The sequence below is a fragment of the Achroia grisella genome, unplaced genomic scaffold (assembly GCF_030625045.1).
Source record: "Achroia grisella isolate CSIRO2021 unplaced genomic scaffold, CSIRO_AGI_Agris_v1 utg149, whole genome shotgun sequence".
NCBI classification, from domain to species: Eukaryota; Metazoa; Arthropoda; class Insecta; order Lepidoptera; family Pyralidae; genus Achroia; species Achroia grisella.
The window spans coordinates 2,440,100-2,459,225 of record NW_026712644.1 but is presented as its reverse complement, the minus strand read 5'-3'; the positions used below and the strand labels follow the sequence as shown (position 1 = coordinate 2,459,225).

General features: G+C 39.1%; 1 protein-coding gene and 1 non-coding gene across 2 annotated transcripts in view; both read left to right on the top strand.

Annotated features, from left to right (window-relative positions):
• The window catches only part of LOC131840651 (dynactin subunit 1), a 52,318-nt gene that overhangs the window by 17,360 nt on the left and 15,832 nt on the right, over window positions 1–19,126 (top strand). Inside the window, exons 10-24 of the mRNA XM_059188826.1 lie at window positions 2,345–2,490; window positions 3,325–3,504; window positions 3,955–4,089; window positions 4,264–4,396; window positions 5,280–5,489; window positions 5,826–5,910; window positions 6,385–6,490; window positions 7,004–7,166; window positions 9,396–9,568; window positions 10,293–10,433; window positions 13,954–14,139; window positions 14,996–15,127; window positions 16,160–16,282; window positions 17,608–17,747; window positions 18,586–18,710. Of these exons, the coding sequence (XP_059044809.1) occupies window positions 2,345–2,490; window positions 3,325–3,504; window positions 3,955–4,089; window positions 4,264–4,396; window positions 5,280–5,489; window positions 5,826–5,910; window positions 6,385–6,490; window positions 7,004–7,166; window positions 9,396–9,568; window positions 10,293–10,433; window positions 13,954–14,139; window positions 14,996–15,127; window positions 16,160–16,282; window positions 17,608–17,747; window positions 18,586–18,710 (2,178 nt within the window). The remainder of the gene's footprint in view (window positions 1–2,344; window positions 2,491–3,324; window positions 3,505–3,954; window positions 4,090–4,263; window positions 4,397–5,279; window positions 5,490–5,825; window positions 5,911–6,384; window positions 6,491–7,003; window positions 7,167–9,395; window positions 9,569–10,292; window positions 10,434–13,953; window positions 14,140–14,995; window positions 15,128–16,159; window positions 16,283–17,607; window positions 17,748–18,585; window positions 18,711–19,126) is intronic.
• Window positions 16,887–16,958, top strand: Trnaw-cca (transfer RNA tryptophan (anticodon CCA)). The gene has a single exon. It is a non-coding gene; the product is annotated as a tRNA-Trp (tRNA).

The following is a 19,126-nucleotide window of genomic DNA, read 5'->3' as shown; positions in this document are numbered from 1 at the left end:
CAATTCGATCCATTCGTTTAAGAGCTACGTTGCTACAGACAAATATACAGTTACGTCAAACTTTTAACATGCTTTTTTGCGTCGGTGTTTAAAAAACAGTGTTTTGGAAATATGGACCTAAAAGCTTATAAATTTAAAGTGAATTTTACATTGTAGTTTATTATCAGTCTATAAATATTTTATTTATGTATTTTATATTTGTAGAAGTACATACACAATTATTGAATGTACGTATATGTTATTATTATATTGCATTGTTTATTTCGTTTATTATTTTTCATTTGTCTATGTCTTTATGGCTGTAATGTTTTTTTTTAATCTTGATACATTCACTGCTTCTAATATTACAACACATTTGACTAAAAAGAGACTTGAAACACATTGTTAACAATAGTCAAAAACTATTGGTTGAATCTTGATTATATTTATATGGGACCATACAAGATACATTAGATGTCAAATAAAAAAGGAATAGAAATAATTTTTATTTTGAATAAGAATTAACTTAATATAAGCACTTTTATAAAAGTCACTTTTATGATTCCGTCACTGAATCAGAACGCAGACTCATCACAAGAAGAATGAGCACGAAACTTTCGTGTTGCTCTTTTAAATAAATGTTGTTCAAAATTACATTTATAAGATTTTTTTTCTAAATACAAACTGTCAAATAGCTAAGTTGACATAAGTACATAAATAGTTACTTGAGTAAACAGTCATAGATCAGAGTAGACTAGTCCCTACAAGCAGCACATGTTCACGAATATAACGTTTATTATTTACTAGCTACACACCCCGGCTTCGCACGGGTGTATATGTGTACATACATATAAACCGTCCTCTTGAATCACTCTATCTATTTTAAAAAACCGCTTCAAAGTCCGTTGCGTAGTAATAGTTGCGTTTAAAGATTTAAGCATATGTAGGGACGGACAGATAGCAACAGCGACTTTGTTTTATACTATGCAATGATGGACAGATCGGTCAAGTATGTTGTAATTGACTTCACTATTATTTATATATCTGGTATATAGAATTTTATATATACCAGAGATAATATGTAGTTCCTTCTATACATGAGCATAGACACAAACGGTGAATGTGTTAAGTCTTTGTATATTTTAGCATGTTTGTGTTTTGTTTATTTTTGTTTTGCGGTCTCCTCTGACAACGACAGTACTCCTCACCTTGATTTGTCGATATTTGACATACATTGTAGGTTAGATGACTTTAAAGGTAAAAAAAATACAAATATATCAAAGTACAAGGTAATGAGAGGGACTGACTGAAAATCAGCGCTGTGCAGCGTACGTGTAAACGTTACGCTCACAGCATCAGTTGAGTCAGCCCCTTTTGTCCAGAATATGCAGTATGAGGTACTACTGTTGCTATTTTATACGTAGTTCAAGAGGTTCCCTTTTTTATAGATTTTGTTCACCAGTGTACGAACTCAAATTTATATCTATTTTATGTTCTGGCAATAAATAAATATTATTATTAGGATAATATCATAACTCCTGAAAAAAGAAAGTAATCACTTAAGTAGTAGTTAGCTCAACAAATAATTATGGAAAATACCGTACACCCCGCCCTGAAATGACGGTTATAATAATTGACTTACCTTTATTCCGTTATTCCGGGATAGGCACAGTATCAACTTCTTCCTCTGATCTCTCCCACCGTCATATATGGTTAAAAATATGATTAAAAGTGGATAGTTACCCACAAACCACACGATGGAATCTAAGTGCGGTTTCAGAGGAGCTTCCTCCTGTTTAGATTGTTGAATGCACTACCTACTTAGGTTTTCTCGAGAGACTAAAGCATGGGGTTTTAAAAGAAGGGTATATTAATGTTTAAGGGTCGGCAACGGCTACGTGACAACCCGTGTTTCAGGTGACCATAGGCTACGGTAACCGTTTACCGTCAGATGGTCCGTATGCTTGTTTGCCACCAATGCAGTCAATTGACTGATTTTGTTTGTGATTATACCTAGTAGATTACTCTTTTCAAACTGTATAAAGTTTTTATGGGAATACCAAATACGAAATACTTTATCAAAGTAATATTTTAAACAATTACAGTAAGCTGACTGAACTATTGCAATATCGAACAGTAATGTATTATGACCATTACAATACTCCCCGCCTTGAAGTGACAACACAGTAATATATTATATACTGTGTATTACAATACACTCTAATATACTATAATACAATACTTACAATACCCCCCACCTTGAACTGACTGACACATGAGGGGGCCGTGTATGCACCCGTGTATCCGTGTACCGGTGGAGTGGTTGTATTAGCGTGTGGATGTGTGCGCTCTGCCCGTGTACCAGAGCACCCCTACGCAGCGGAGGGGGGCGCCGCCACCGGCTACGAGATGAGGCAGCTCCAGCAGCAGAACGGCAGGCTGCGGGACACGCTCGTGCGGCTGCGGGACCTCTCCGCGCACGATAAGCATCTCATGCAGAAGATGCACAAGGTAAAAAAATATTGAGATAAATAATATTATAGGAATTGCTTTGTATTGACTTTTTATATGAACTGGTGTTCGAAATTCGAATATTGATATAAATTATAAGTTTGAATATTATTATATAAAATAAATTTAAAAAAATGTCCCCAAGTATGACACTACTTTTGCAAGTTAGGTTAAGTTCTTAATTTTATACTCGCTTTAAGAGGCTTTAATCCAGCCACCCGTAGGTTGTTGGATAAGGGGTTTGCCCCCTGACTGGTCATCCGCACCTCCCCCTGAGAGGCGCGGATGACCAGTCAGTCAACATTATTAAGACACTTATTACTATTACGATTACTTTGATAACAGGACAGAAACTAACCCAATTCGTAGATTTGATAATTAACAATATTGACATTATTTGACAATGTGTTTTGTTATCAGTCATGTCATATAAATAATATTATAGTAGTGTGTGTAATGTTTTATTTACTGGTTTCATGTATCTTTATGCATAATTAAAAAAAAGTAGTCTACACTCTCTATATATATAAACTATAAGTGTGCGAAATTCCATACTCCTTAGTCCGTGCAATTTTCTTAAAAAGGTATACAAAGTTTTCGCTTCAATATAATGATATTTTACCATTCCATGAATTTTAATTGCAAGTTAGAGGTAAGGCAGTGCAAAGTTTATGACTTACTAAAAATATTTTTTGAGTTTCTCCATTACGAACGAAAAATCAAATGTTTATTTTTATATTATTAGTTTAAAAGAATGCCTTTGTTGGACATATCTAAAATAAAATGCTTATCGCCTTAGTGCTGAACTATCATGCTTCTTACCTTTCCCTTCAGGATTTGGAGCAATACAAGTCGGAGATAGCTGAACTGAGCCGCACCAAGGAGAAGCTGTCCAGCCGCGTCGAGGAACTCGAGTTGCAGGTGGCTGATCTCCGCGAGCAGGTGGATGCAGCCCTCGGCGCTGAGGAGATGGTGGAGCAGCTTGCGGAGAAGAAGATGGCTCTCGAGGACCAGGTATGTTCCACAAGTTATGAATGTATGATAAATTATGTCCAATATTGTATGGGATGCCTTGGAACAACCCATAACGAGGATTTTGCTGGTGTAGGTGGAGTGATACACACGAATATATTTTCACGCGTCTCGAGTAGAGATGCGGAACGAATGCGCGGTTTTTTTTAATCAAACTATTCTAAGCCCTCAGCCAGCCGTGCAGCTTCACTGAACGATAGTGGGTGACTGCAGATGGCACTCCAAACCAAAGGGACGAAATGTGGAGCGGCTGAGGGCCAAGTGCCTGACACATACGGGTTTTATCCGCACCGCTAGGGGTTCGAACCTCGGCTCAGGCCGACGTATTTTCGATCTCCGCTTGGATCGGAACAATTGTCAGTTTACTATTATATATACATTGCCTCAACCGACAATATCGTATTATTAAAGTTAATATTGCTCTGGGAACAGGTGGAACAGCTGAAGCAGGACGTATCTGAGCTGGAGGCTCTGCAGGAGGTGCACGAACAGCTGGTGGAGTCCAACCGCGAGCTGGAGATGGACCTGCGCGAAGAGTTGGAGATGGCACACGCGGCCACCAGGGAGGTGAGTAGACCAGTGTTTTTTTTATGGATGACAAGCTGACCCGCATATTTTTATCTATGTATTTGTATCAGTTATCTAGTACCCATAACACAAACTTTAGTTAGCCAATCTTGGGTCTAGATCTAATGTCCAGAGATTATTATTATTATTATGTATCGTTTGATGTGATTGCAGTCTGTACGTGAGCGGGAAGCTGCGCTGGAGACGATCATGGACCGGGACTCGACCATAGTGAAATTCAGGGAACTGGTGCAGAAGATGACTGAGCAGTACGCCGAGCTGAGGACGCAACTAGACTCCAAACAAGGTGAGGAACAGTAATGGTAGTTTTTTTTTAGGTAACCCTGAATTCACTAAACTTAAGTACGTAGCTCCTGGTAAATATTAAATATTACTAGCTTTTGCCCGCGGCTTCGCTCGCGTTAATTTAGCCCTTAAGGGTGGAATTTATCAAAACTTTCTCAGGGGATGCTTACGTCATAGTAGCTTTATGCATGTAAAATCTCAGCCCCATCGGTTTAAAATTGACAAAGTTTCATACAAACTTTCATCCCCTATTTTATTCCCTTGGGGATATAATTAGTCAAAATCCTTTCTCAGCGGATGCCTATGTCATAACATCTACCTGCATGCCAAATATCAGTCCGATCCGTCCAGTGGTTTGCGCTGTGCGTTGATAGATCACTATGTCAGTCACCTGTGAGTTATATATATTTAGACTTGTCTAGTACCTATAACACAAGCTCTGTTTAGCTTGGGACTAGATGTAGTTGTATGAATGGTCCAGGGTTCTTATCGCGGTGTATAACTATATTTAGCGCGGTGGCTATCACCTCACCACTGTGATGAGGTGTCGCTACATAATATATTGTTTATTGTAGTATGTAGGTAGTGAGTATACAGGTATAATTGTACTATTTATTGTACATTAGTAAGTTTATTATATAGTGTGCTACATGACTTATTAGTAACGCGTACATTCGACGCAGAGTTGTAACGTGGACTGACTTTACTCTGAACTTAAATCTATGTTAGTGAGGACGTAAGTGTTCACAGAAATATTACAAGTGTAGGCACAGTTTCATCAAAATCTATTCAGTAATTATTGCATGAGAGATTTTAGCGTTTTTGTGTCCACACATGTCAACAACGTTTATAATATTAGTAAGAGTTTATTTTCTAATATTCAGGCTCACCAGCTCCAAGCTCGGAACAGGAGTCGACCCCGGAGCCGGCAGCGCGAAGCTCTCCACCCGCGGAGCTGGGCTCGCTAGTGCACGCCTCCCGGGCCTCCACGCGGTCCATAGACCTGCAGCTGCGCGCGCTGGAGCTGTCGCAGGCGAGGGCTCGTGCCGACATGCTGGCCGCTTGTCTCCCGGACCACTTCATGGGGACATCAGGTCGGTTGGGTTTTCTTTTTTATATACGTTTTTTTATATGCGTACAGTATTCTATTTGTGATGTACAGTTAGTAAAGGTTTTAATTTAAAATAAGTAAAAATGGGTCTTGTGACCCGGGTGTAGATATAAGGGGCACCTTTGCTGTACACTCACCTTCACTGCTCGTGTTTCTCTCCTTGTCCAGCCTTTGATACACGTTTAGTATAGAAGTTACTGCAGCTTTGATAGAAGATTGTAGAGAAATTACGCTGGTATACTCTCGCTCCCACTTTAACTGCATATTAATTTATTATGATGGGTGAAGAAATAATCAATAAGTTCTAATCCTTCGGCAGGTGACCACGACGCTATACTCCTGATCCTGTTACTCCAGCGTCTGAACACCAAAGCTGACATTATACTCGGACAGATACGCGAAAAGTAAGTCATTTATTCAATATCCTTTATGTATGCGAGGATCAAATCAAATCAAAAAGTCATTTATTCAATAGCCTTAATGTATGCGAGGATCAAATCAAATCAAATCAAAAAGTCATTTATGCAATACCCTTTATGTATGCGAGGATCAAATCGAATCAAAAAGTCATTTATTCAATATCCTTTATGTATGCGAGGATCAAAGCAAATCAAAAAGTCATTTATTCAATAGCCTTTATGTATGCGAGGATCAAATCAAATCAAAAAGACATTTATTCAATATCCTTTATGTATGCGAGGATCAAGTCAAATCAAAAAGTCATTTATTCAATGTCCTTTATAAATAAAGGAGGGTGCACTTTTGAATACTGAAGGTTAGAAACTAAAAGCAATATCATCATCCATCCATACTTAAAGAATTTCGCTTTTATAATATTAGTAAGATGTATTAAAAAGGCTGTATGTACATGTTTTCAGATTCCCAGCGGTGAACGTGTGGGATCGCGAGGCCGTCACCAAGACCCACACGGCCGTGCAGTACAGCTTCCGGTGCCAGCTTGAGTACCAACTGCACATGATACAGGTATTTTATAACTTCACGACTGTACTCCCAGATGGGATAGGCAGAGATATTGGCAGTGATGTATAAGACACCTTATCTTTGTATAGGGTGTCTTATACATCACTGCCAATATATACACTATATGAAATACTATATACAAAATACCATACTATTTTTCAATTACTTTTTAGCACATATACATATCAATATAATATTGGTATATATGCTCATGACCTTGCCTTTATCTCATTATTAGGGGTCGACGTAATATGTAGATATTACTTACTATATATATATAACATATATAACACTTACCACTTAACTCTAAACACTTATCAGCACTAATCACTACACGAAACACTAAGAACAAAGCACTCAATAGTAAACACTAAATACTAAGCAACACAAATCACGAATAACTCGACAGTCGGTTTAAGTTTTTGACAGAAAGTTTAAGTTATTGACAGTTTTAGAAAGAAATTTCCATTCTATTCTGTTCTATTCTATTTTAATCTTATTCTCTTATCTCAACAGTGTATAGTATCGATGTGGACCGCAGCGCTGGACAGCTGTTCACCGGAAGTGCTGCTGCGAGCTGCCAGCGCTTTACCGGATGCTCTGCAGCAGGAGCGGGCGCTGGATGCAGCCACACACCTGCTGAAGGGGAATGAACTCGACGAGAACTGCAACTTGGACGGTCAGTGAGCAATTACCTTTATGTTAATACTATAGTCAGATTTTTTATCTCAAAGACGAGTTTAACGTTACCTATGTGCTAGCTTTTACGATTCTTAAATAGTGTTGTGGTAGAATAGATTATTAATATTAATTACCGATTTATATCGGTTATACTCGAGTAATATTGAACACACTAAAACAAAATCATGGAAAGCAATGGATAAAAATTGTATGTATAAAGTTGTTGTATGATAGTTACGCGGACCAAGAAGTATGTTTCGCACACTTCATTACATAGTATAAAACAAAGTCGCTGCCTGTCCGTCCCTATACAAATTCAAATTCAAAATATCTTTATTCATGTAGGTCTATTACAGACTCTTATGATATGTCAAATCTACCGTCAGTTCGGAATGATATCGAGATGAGAAGAACTGACAAGAAACTCAGCTCGTATTTTTTCAAATAATAGTGGAACATGTTTATAATAATATACAGTCATTAAAATTCAAATTTGGGAGAATAGAGTGACCACCAGCATATGCTATCGCAAAGAACAAAAAGTTTAATCAGTGTTCACAACCTGAACAGACCAGTCCCCACAAGCAGCACCCGTTCACGAGTATGACGTATGAGCCAGCCATCATTGTACTCAACCATATTTGAGGGTGCACATCGACCCGGCCCACCACGCCGCCACAAGTTTGAACTTTATAGCGAGCATGACTGTTTCAGGTTACTCCACTACGTCAATTATATTATTTACAGCATAGGCTGTACCGATCACAGTTTTCACCCATTACAATATTAAATTTACATTATTTAATTTACAATATGTCATTACAAAATTTATAATAAGTTTCTTTAATGTTATTACATTGTCCATGTCAATGGGAAAAATTATATACCTCATAACAAAAGTTAAAATTGTAATTAAGTCCACACATTGTAATCATTTAAGTAGTCGTTTATTTTATAATAAGCTTTAGAGCAAAGTGTTTTTTTTACATGTATTTTAAATTTGCCTTCACTTAAATTTAAAACACTATCTGGCAGTTTATTATAAAAACGTATACAATGTCCCATGAAAGATGTACTTACTTTTTTGAGACGATAACTAGGCATATTTAATTTATTTTTATTCCTTGTATTAAAACCGTGTAAGTGACTAGTTTTTGGAAATAAATTTAAGTTTTTGCGTACGTACATAATATTTTCATATATATATTGAGAGGGAACAGTAAGTATACCTGTTTCTTTAAAGCGTTCTCTAAGAGATTCGCGACACGGTAAATTATATATTGAACGAATTGCTCTTTTTTGTAATATAAAAATTGATTCTACGTCAGCCGCTCTTCCCCACAATATAATACCATACGACATTATACTATGGAAGTAACTAAAATACACTAGTTTCGCTGTTGCAGTATCAGTCAACTGTCTAATTTTTCTGATAGCAAAAGCAGCCGAGCTTAGTCTTTTGGCTAGTGTGAATATATGTGGACCCCACTGCAATTTATTATCTATTACAATACCAAGAAACGAAGTCTACAAAGTCCAAAACATGACGATTCAAACTAACAGTTGTCGTTACTTGTTTTACATTTGGTAAAGAGAATTTAACACATTTTGTTTTCATTGAATTAAGCGCTAGATTATTTGATGTAAACCAGTTTAGAACATCCTCAAGAGCAATATTTATATTATTAAAATCCTTTGTATTTCATTTCACTTTGAAAATAAGTGATGTGTCATCAGCAAACAATACTATGTCAAGTATGTTTTGAAACTGGTATGGTAAGTCGTTTATGTAAACAAGAAAAAGAAATGGGCCAAGTATAGAACCCTGGGGTACACCCATTTTTATAAATGACCCCTTGGACTTGCTTCCTTTAATGTCTACCAGTTGAATTCTATCGCGCAAAAATGATTCAATGAGTTCTGAGGACTTTTCTCTAATTCCATAATGTTCTAGTTTGCGTAATAATATCCTATGGTCAACGCAATCAAACGCTTTAGAGAGATCACAGAAGACACCAATGGCATCCTGTGAATCTTCCCAGGCACCGAAAATACTTTGTATTAAGTTAACGCCCGCATCAGTAGTAGACCGTCCACTCGTAAATCCGATCCTATGTATGCTTAAATCTTTAAAACTACGAAACGAATTTTGAAGCGGTTATTTTAAATAGATAGTGATTCTAGAGGAAGGTTTATACGTATACTGTATGGTGTTGTGAACGTGCAGGTATGGAGCGGTGCTGGAGCTACTTCTGCGCCATGTGGTCGGGCGTGGGGCTGTGCGGTGGGGGCGGGGCGGGCGGGGCGCCGCGTGAGGCCCTGCTGCACGCCACGTGCGCGCTGGACGCGCTCGCACGCGCGCTGCACGCCGACGCCACCGCACTCACCTATATACTCCAGGTATACCACTATTACTGAAAGTAACAACAAAACATACTTTCTTTATAAAAGCAATGTGCATATTTCTCGCTCGTTCTTATGATCTGTAGTATCGTAGTAGAATAGTGTAGATCTGTGTAGTCTGTGCGCCTTTCTTTACGAAACAAGAACGCAAGAAGACAATAATAATAAAATATGACGCAAAATAAAGTAACGAGAGACTTGACAGGTCCCGTCCTCGGTATTAATCACCAGCTACACTGGTGAGAAAGAGAAAATAATGATATATATATAACAATAATAATAATCTCAGGACTATATATGTAATAGTGTTGTATACGCTACAATACGTAAAAAACCAGCCAAAGCTGAGAAAATGAGGCAACAGTATTTAAATAATAATAGTAATCTCAGGACAAATCACACAGCGCCATCTAGACCCAAGTTGGGCTAGCTAAAGCTTGTGTTATGCGTACTAGATAACTGATACAAATACATAGATTTTTTTCATACTTACATATTATATATAGAAAACATCAAGAGCGATACAAACAATCTTACTCATGAATACAATAGTTTATGCTGTGAGAGGAATCGAACCCGCGACAATCGGAAGTAAGACGGTGTACTAATCAGCTAGTCAAACAACATCAAGAAGACATCGATAAGATAAACATCTTATGAGAAACTTTCATAAGATATCCAAAGTTTTTATTTTTGTATTAATATTACCATTTGTTTGCAGTCTTCGGAAAGGCAACTAGAGCTGGGCCAGTTGCACGAATCCATCTGCACGGCCACTGCTGCACTACAACAGCAGCTGAAGAGTGTCCGCAGGCGTCTGCCGCCGGGTGTACGTCTGGACGCTGTACTCCTGGACCCTCAGGTACCATACTTGTTTCATTATAGTAAAATATAATTTCATTATTATATTATTATTAGTCGCTGTCGCTGTCTGTCGTCGGTCTCTATGTATGATTAAATCTTTATTTCAACGGATTTTAAAGCGGTTTTTTTAATAGATAGAGTGATTCAAGAGGAAGGTTTATATATATAATACGTGGTATTGTCGTGGTCGATGCTGTGTGATAGACACTACCCACAAACTAATAGCATACTAACGACATTTTAAAACCAACCATATCTCAAACACATAAAGTCTATAATCATGTCGTTCGCTGGTGGAGCATCTCCGCGGTGAGTGCGTTATGACGGTCCACTACCCATAAGCTACTAGGACACTGACGACATAGCCACAAGCAAGTTTTAAAAGTAGTAGAGCAAGCTGTACGACCACACGTGGTTTTTCAGCTCGATTGGGCCGCTCGATCCGGGAAATACCACATCTCGGCAGAAAACCGGCGTTAAGCGTTATCGGTTCCATATGGTGAGCTGTAGGTTCCGGACGCCCCTCCCCCTCTCCCCGTCCCACTTCCTTCCACTACCCACCCCTTTCTTACACACCATGGCAGGGGAATACAAAAGAACCCCAGGGTGGTACCAGTAACCGTGTTACTGGCCCTGCGTATTCTGGGGTGGGCAATACTCCGCTCAATTTGTCGCCATCTTGAAGGTACTGACCTGACCATCCCCGCATCTATGCATGCTTATACAGGTCCCATAGCGGTAACACCGAAACTGACCGACTCATTAAACACGTCCAAATGGCTACAGATTTTTTGCTCCAACAGATTCCCTCTGCTGAGGTCGTGATTCTAGGTGACTGTAATGCCCATCACGCTCAATGGTTCGGTTCACGTACCACCGACTATGCGTGGAGATCTGTTCATGGCTTTACTTTGGCGTATGGTTTGACGCAACTGGTATCCTCGTCTACGCGTATTTCTGATTTTGTTGACCATATACCTTCACTGTTGGACCTTCTGCTGACTTCATCCGGACGAATATCAGGTCTCTGTGGAAGCCCCACTGGGATCCTCTGATCATTGTCTGATACGGAGGGAACTGCCTCTAACGCGTCCTTCTTTGCCGCGTTCTGCTGGTCGACGTTTTGTTTGGCATTTTAAGTCGGCAGATTGGGATGAGATGTGAAGTTTTTTGGGCTCTTACCTATGGGGGCGAGTTTGCTTCGCACTGGACGATCTTGATGTAAGAGCTGAATCTGTCACCGATATAGTACTTCAGGGAATGGAGATGTTTATTCCAAATTCCCTGATACCTGTCGGTGGTAGATCTTAGTCTTGGTATGGCGGATCCTGTAGATCAGCGGCTTGCCATAAGCAGGAATGCTTCCGTGCTTGGATTGCAGCTGTGAAGTCGAGTGATCCAGAAACCAATGCACTTAAAAGTAAGTATAACTCCGCTTCCAGGTCCATCAAAAGAGTTATAGCCACAGCAAAGTCGGAGCACATCAGCAGAATTGGTAGAATACTCAACAGTGTTCCATCTGAATCCCGGGCTTTTTGGTCTCTTGCCAAAACTGCTCAGAGAAATATCTGTCAGCCATCTTTTCCATCACTGCGCAGAGAGGATAACTCGTTGGCCCAACATTGCTAAAAAGAAGGCCGATCTCCTTGGGTCTCTTTTTGCATCCAACTCGACATAGGACGATAGGGAGTAATCACCGCCGGTTATCTCGCGGTGTAAGACTTTTATAAAATTAAAATTTACCCAAAAGCTGGTACGTAAGTCTCTTCTCTCCCTAGAACAAGTCGAGTGGGCCTGACGGTATTCCTGCTATTGTGCTCAGGACGTGTGCACCTGAGTTGGCTCCGGTACTAACGCGTCTTTTCCGGTACTGCTACTCTACAGGTGTAGTCCCGAAATTTTGGAGGACGGCTTTGGTTCATCCGATCCCTAAGAAGGGAGATCGCTCAGATCCAGCTAACTATAGGCCCATAGCCATCACCTCCTTATTCTCAAAGACCATGGAGTCGATTGTCAACCGTCAACTCCTACGATACCTAGAAGTGAACCATTTGATTTTTGATCGTTAGTATGGCTTTCGCCAGGGTCGCTCAGCTGGTGATCTTCTAGTGTATTTGACACATCGATGGGCAGAGGCTATGGAGAGTAAGGGGGAGGCCCTATCTGTTAGTATGGATATTGCGAAGGCCTTTGATCAGGTTTGGCACAAAGCTCTTCTTTCAAAGCTACCATCCTTTGGGTTGCCTACGAAGTTATGCAAATGGGTTGCCAGCTTTCTCGCTGATCGGAGCATCAAGATCGTTGTCGATGGTGCTTGCCCACACTCTGTGAATGTTGGTGTTCCACAAGTCTGTGTACTATCTCCGACTCTGTTCCTTCTGCATATCAATGACATGTTACAAATCAACAACATTCATTGCTATGCGGATGACAGTACCGGAGATGCCTTGTACAGCGGCCATGCTAATATGTCGCAGACTAAAGTTATAGAGTACCGGAACAAACTTGTGTCCGAAATCGAAACTTCACTCCATCCAGTTTCAAAATTGTATTCAATTCAACCCTAAGAAGACACAAGTTTGCGCGTTTACCGCTAAAAAGAATACATTTATCGTATCTCCTCAGTTTCAAGACACTCTCCTTGATGTGAAGCCAAATGTCGAGGTCCTTGGCGTTGATATATCTAGTGACGTTCAGTTTTGCGGTCATTTGGAGGACAAGGCTAAAATAGCCTCAAAAAAGCTTGGTGTGCTCAGTAGAGTGAAACGGTATTTCATGGCGGCCTTGCAATTATACTGTTCTCATCTCTGGGCGGAAGCACCACAATACCAGCTACTTCCATTTGACCGCTTTCAGAACCGATCAGCCAGAATCATTGCTAATCAACGTTTGTGTGACAGACTTGAGCCATTGGCTTTGCGGCGAGATATTGCATCTCTGTGCATTTTCTACCGCATATATCACGGGGATTGTTCTGAGGAATTGTTCGGATTAATACCAGCTGCTGAGTTTCACCACCGTACCACCCGCCAGAAACTAAAATACCATCCTGATCATCTGGATGAATGGCAGTCCTGGTTTTCTAGACACTTTTTGCCACGCACAACCACATTGTGGAATCACCTTCCAGCAATGGTATTTCCGAACCGATACGATATTGAAACCTTCAAGAAAAGAGCTTATTCCTTTTTAAAAGGCCGACAACGTACTTGCAATTCTCCTGGTGCGGGTATTCATGGGCGATGGTAATCACTTGCCATCAGGTGAGCCTCATGCTCGTTTGTCCCCTGTGTAATATAAAGAAAAGTGAATAGCGTACTAAAGACATTGTAAAATCAACCGTATCTCAAGCAAATAAAGTCTATAATTATATCGGCAGTTGGTGGAGTGTTCGCGGGGGTTTTGCGCGCGCGTGTTGTGGCGGTGTGCTAACCATTACTCACGTTCTAATAGCGTAGTAACGACATTGTAAAACCGACCATATCCCAAACAAATAAAGTCTATAATCATTTCGGCAGCTGGTGGAGCGTCTGCGCGGGGACTGCGCGCGCGCGTTGTGGCGGTGCGCGCGTGCGACGTCGCTGGCGTCGCGGGCGGCGTGCGCGTGCGCGGCCACGGCGGGGGAGCGCGGCGAGCCCGCGCCGCTCGCGCACGCGTCGCTGCTGGCGCTGTGGGCCGCCGCCTGCGACAAGGTCTACCACCAGGTGCAGTACACTACACTACACTACACTACACTACACTACACTACACTACACTACACTACACTACACTACACACACGTGGCCACGGCGGGGGAGCGCGGCGAGCCCGCGCCGCTCGCGCACGCGCCGCTGCTGGCGCTGTGGGCCGCCGCCTGCGACAAGGTCTACCACCAGGTGCAGTACACTACACTACACTACACTACACTACACTACACTACACTACACTACACTACACCACACTACACCACACTACACCACACTACACCACACTACACCACACTACACTACACTACACTACACTACACTACACTACACTACACTACACTACACTACACTACACTACGGTGACACACAGACCATTTATATATATATTTTATTGTTATTTCATATGTATGTTAGTTTATAAGGTATTTATGATATAGGTCATTAGTAGCCTGGAATATTTATCTCGTTATAAATTGTTTTACAACATACTGCTAAAACATTTACCCGACACGTTTTTTTACGTGCAATACACCATATGCATCTATACATATAAATAAAATTAGAGTATCTGTTTGTAATATTGAAATAACCGTTTTTTACTATATGCATATAAATATAAGTATTTATATGGCACATACACGAAAATAACATTTTTTATAATTTTTGTCTGTCTGTCTGTCTGTTTCGGCTAATCTCTGAAATGGCAGGACCGATTTTGACGGGACTTTTTTTTGACAGGTAGTTGATGTAATAAGAAGTAATTTAGGCTACTTTTATTTTGGAATAATAAAGTTAAAAACCACGCGAACGAAGTCGCGAGAACAGCTAGTTATTATTATAAAAAGCAAATTGTCTAGTCTTATATATGTTATAGGACGACCACGGTCCAGTGCGCACCATCAAGCACGCGCTGTCGCAGGTGTCGGCCGACGTCACCAAGCTGGCCACCTTCGTACAGGACAAGGAGTACGATATGATGTCACTCACCAACGTCGCCACAGATAAGGTAATATTTTTTTTATAACACAGACGGACAAACGAGCATGCGGCTCACCTGATGGTAAGTGATTACTGCTGCCCATGAGCACCCGCAACGCCAGGGGAATTGCAAGTACGTTGTCGGCCTTTTAAAAAGGAATAAGCTCTTTTCTTGAATGTTTCAATATCGTATCGGTTCAGAAATACTATTGCTGGAAGGTGATTCCATAATTGTGCGTTGCAAAAAGTTTCTAGAAAACCGCGCTGTGGAGGACTGCCATTCATCCAGATGATCAGGATGGTATTTTAGTTTCTGGCGGGATCTAACAAGGTTTTGGTTAGCCTAAATTTTTAAAATAAATTATGGTGGTAAACAAGCATACGGCCCATCTGATGGTAAATGGTTACCGTAGCCTATGGACGTCTGAAACACCAGGGATGTATATTCCGAACCCTTAAGAAACGTTAATATATCCTTCTTGAAAAACCCCATGCTGTAGTCTCTCACAATCTAAGTGTACACGGGAGGAAGCTCCTCTAAAACCGCACTGTCCGAGACCACTTAGATTCCAGCGTGTGGTGAATTCCCTGTCGATGGCGAGCGATGCGATAGTAAATGGTAGTCGTGGGCACCACGTCGAACAATTCCTTAGAACACAGTCCGTTGTTTTTAGTTTAATATTGGTTACTTCAATATTACAAACAGACACTACGATTTTATTTATATATATAGATGACATAATAAATTTATTTTAACAGTTAGTATTTATTTTAGTAAAAAATAATAAATAATCTATTTTGATACAACTACCATATATTTATTACTACCTGTACTTTATTAATTTTGTATTAATGCTGTTCAAGACAATTTGAACCTAAAATAAATATAAATATTTTGTAGTATATATTTTCGTTTTGTAATGGCAACAATTAACAATTTAAAAAAGATTCATTCAAACTGTCTCTCCTTTTTTCTTTCTGTTTCTAACTATCAAGCCATACACACTGTACTCCTGTAAATAAAATTTAAAGATAAAAACGGTATTTCATGATGTTACAGCCGACGCCGCCGGTGGTGGTGCGGGCGCAGCTCGTCAAGAAGCAGCTGGAGGAGACCAAGACCCTCACCATCAAGCTGGAGAATAAGGAGGCCGACATCAAGGAGCTCAGGAAGGCGCTCAAGGTAATTGTGATAACACGATGGTCGAGCGGTTGAGTACATCGCCTTAATCCTAATGGTAGCGGGTTCGATCCCCGCATAGTACCAACAGTTAAAGTGTCTTCATATATATATTCGTATAACTATTTATGCTTATGTACATATATTAGTAGCACAAAATATAATTCCAAAAAGATATACTGGAATTATTTTTAAATAAATTTAAAACATCTGTTAAATTATATTTAGTAAGCAAAGTTTATTACTCACTAAACGATTACTTGAACGACGAGCATGCATGGCAATAGCTGTTCATGCACGGGATTTTCATTTAATGTTAGACATAGACACCTACAGAAGTACACAATGTAAATTGGCATAAAAAAAAAAAAGAAATTCAGTTGAGTATCTTGCCAGTTCTTCTCAATTGAAACTGTATACTGAACTGGACGATAGGGAAAAAAAAATTACGTTTTCATAAGCGACTAAAATGTCCTAAATGATTTTTAGATTCGATTTGAAAAGGTAGAAATACAAAATACATTCAAAATACAATATTTAATATTAATATCTTATCTTTAAATTTATATCTATGTAAGTGCTCCCAAAATTCGTTCATTCGCTAAGTGACTCCGTGGCGCAACGGTAGCGCGTCTGACTCCAGATCAGAAGGTTGCGTGTTCAAATCACGTCGGGGTCAAACTTTAGTTTTTTATAATTGAATCTACATATGTGTTACATATAATTTTTTTACAATATTTGTAATTTTGATAAGATTTTCTTTGTTTTTAGTATATTTTAAAATGTTGCTACTAAATTAATTTTTTTGTTTCTCTGATTTGAGCTGGTATTAGTATTCTAATTGTATGTATTTTTTTATGTCACTGTAATGGTAAAGAATTTATTTATTTGGTTTGAATAGATTATTGTTATTATAAATAAATACATAGTCCCATCTTTAGCTACATTTTTATCATACAAATTTAAATTAATATTAATATTAAAATCATAAATTTAACAAACATAATGGTTTCCTAACTCACCTATGTCTCCTAACTCCTAAATTGCTGGACCGATTTGGATGAAATTTTGTGTGTATATGTCTGACGTCTGCCGAGTACGCTAGTTTTTTTTATACTATTGTAGTATACCATATATATAAAGCGTTATACAAATAGTTGATACTATAGGCTACACTACAACGTCGGCAAACAAGCATACGGCCTATCTGATGGTAAATGGTTACCGTAGCCTATGGACGTCTGAAACACCAGGAGTGTCCGTGCGGGTTGCTGACCCTTAAGAAACCTTAATATACGTTTCTTGAAAAAGTTTTTTTTATTATGCAGGGTAAACAAGAGGAGTTGTCCGAGATGCAGATCCGCCGCGAGTTGGGCGAGAGGAAGCTGACGTCGAGCGCGAGAGATGCAGAGCTTCGAGCTGAACAGCTGCAGAGGAGATTAGAGGATGCACAGAACCAACTCAAACGGTAACTATCACATCTAATTTGAAGGTCTTCAATTTGAATGTAGTAGTGGTCGTCGCCTAGTGGTTGAAATATCATCTTAATTCATTGATTATTTTATTTTCCCTGGGCTATTAACATAGCGCTATATAGTCCCACTGTAAGCAAAGCTTGTGTTTTGGGTACAAGACAACTGATATAAATACTTAGATTTTCTTTTTTTTTTTCAAAAGACTATAATTCTATAATCATAGGTACTGGCAGTCGTACAGACAATAAAAATATTTTATTACTAATATTATAATAATAAAATATATCCAAAAAATAAAAATAAATATTAGGCTTGGACAATCTTTTTCACTTAGGACTTACTATTTATATATTTATTTCAAGTTTATAGGTATAAATTATATTAATTCATTAAAAATATATTGTGGTGGTTATCTCACTCAAACTAGTCACTGAAATCTGCTTTAGCGGAGCCTGCTGGCGAACGGTTGCTGTTGACGTTAACAGTATACAAATAATAATAATAATAATATCAGGACAAATCACACAGCGCCATCTAGACCCAAGTTAAGCTAGCTAAAGCTTGTGTTATGGGTACTAGACAACTGATACATATACATAGATATTTTTTTTTGTAATTGCAATGCAATGCATAATATACGTAGAAAACATCCAGACCGATACAAACAATCATACTCATAAATACAAATATTTGTGCCGTGCGAGGAATCGAACCCGCGACCATCAGTCGTAAAGCGGCGTGCTAGACCACCGAGGTCATCAAAATAAATATAATTGAAGTGGTTTTCTGTTTGTATTTATTGTTTAAATAAATATCTCTTCTCTCTTGCAGTAAAGAGAAAGAGTTTGAAGAAACGATGGATCATCTGCAGCAGGACATTGATTCGTTGGAGAGTGAGCGCGGTGCTTTGAGAGATAAACTGAAGCTATACGCAAAGAGAGGTGGCACCCACCATGGTATGTTCTATATACTTTGTTTTTGTACAAAAGATACACATATACAGTTATCGCCAACTGCTTTACTGCTTGTTGGCAAAATACACTCATTTTCTTACAATTACACGGAATTTTAACAATAATATAGAGTAACTTATACTATATATATATGTAGGCGTCCATAATCTAGGGTAACGATTTACCATCAGATGTACCGTATGCTTGTAAGCCATACAGCATATAGCATATGTATATGTATGAGTTTTATAGCGAGAAATTATCGATTCCACATTCTTTGAAAATCCAACTTTACACCAGTCAATAAAATGTTTGAGTTATGAATTTTTGAAATAAAAACTCTGAAAGAATTTTTGTCGAGTTGGGTTATTAGAAGTTATGACGATTTCGCTTTCTTCGTTATGTTACAAAGACACATC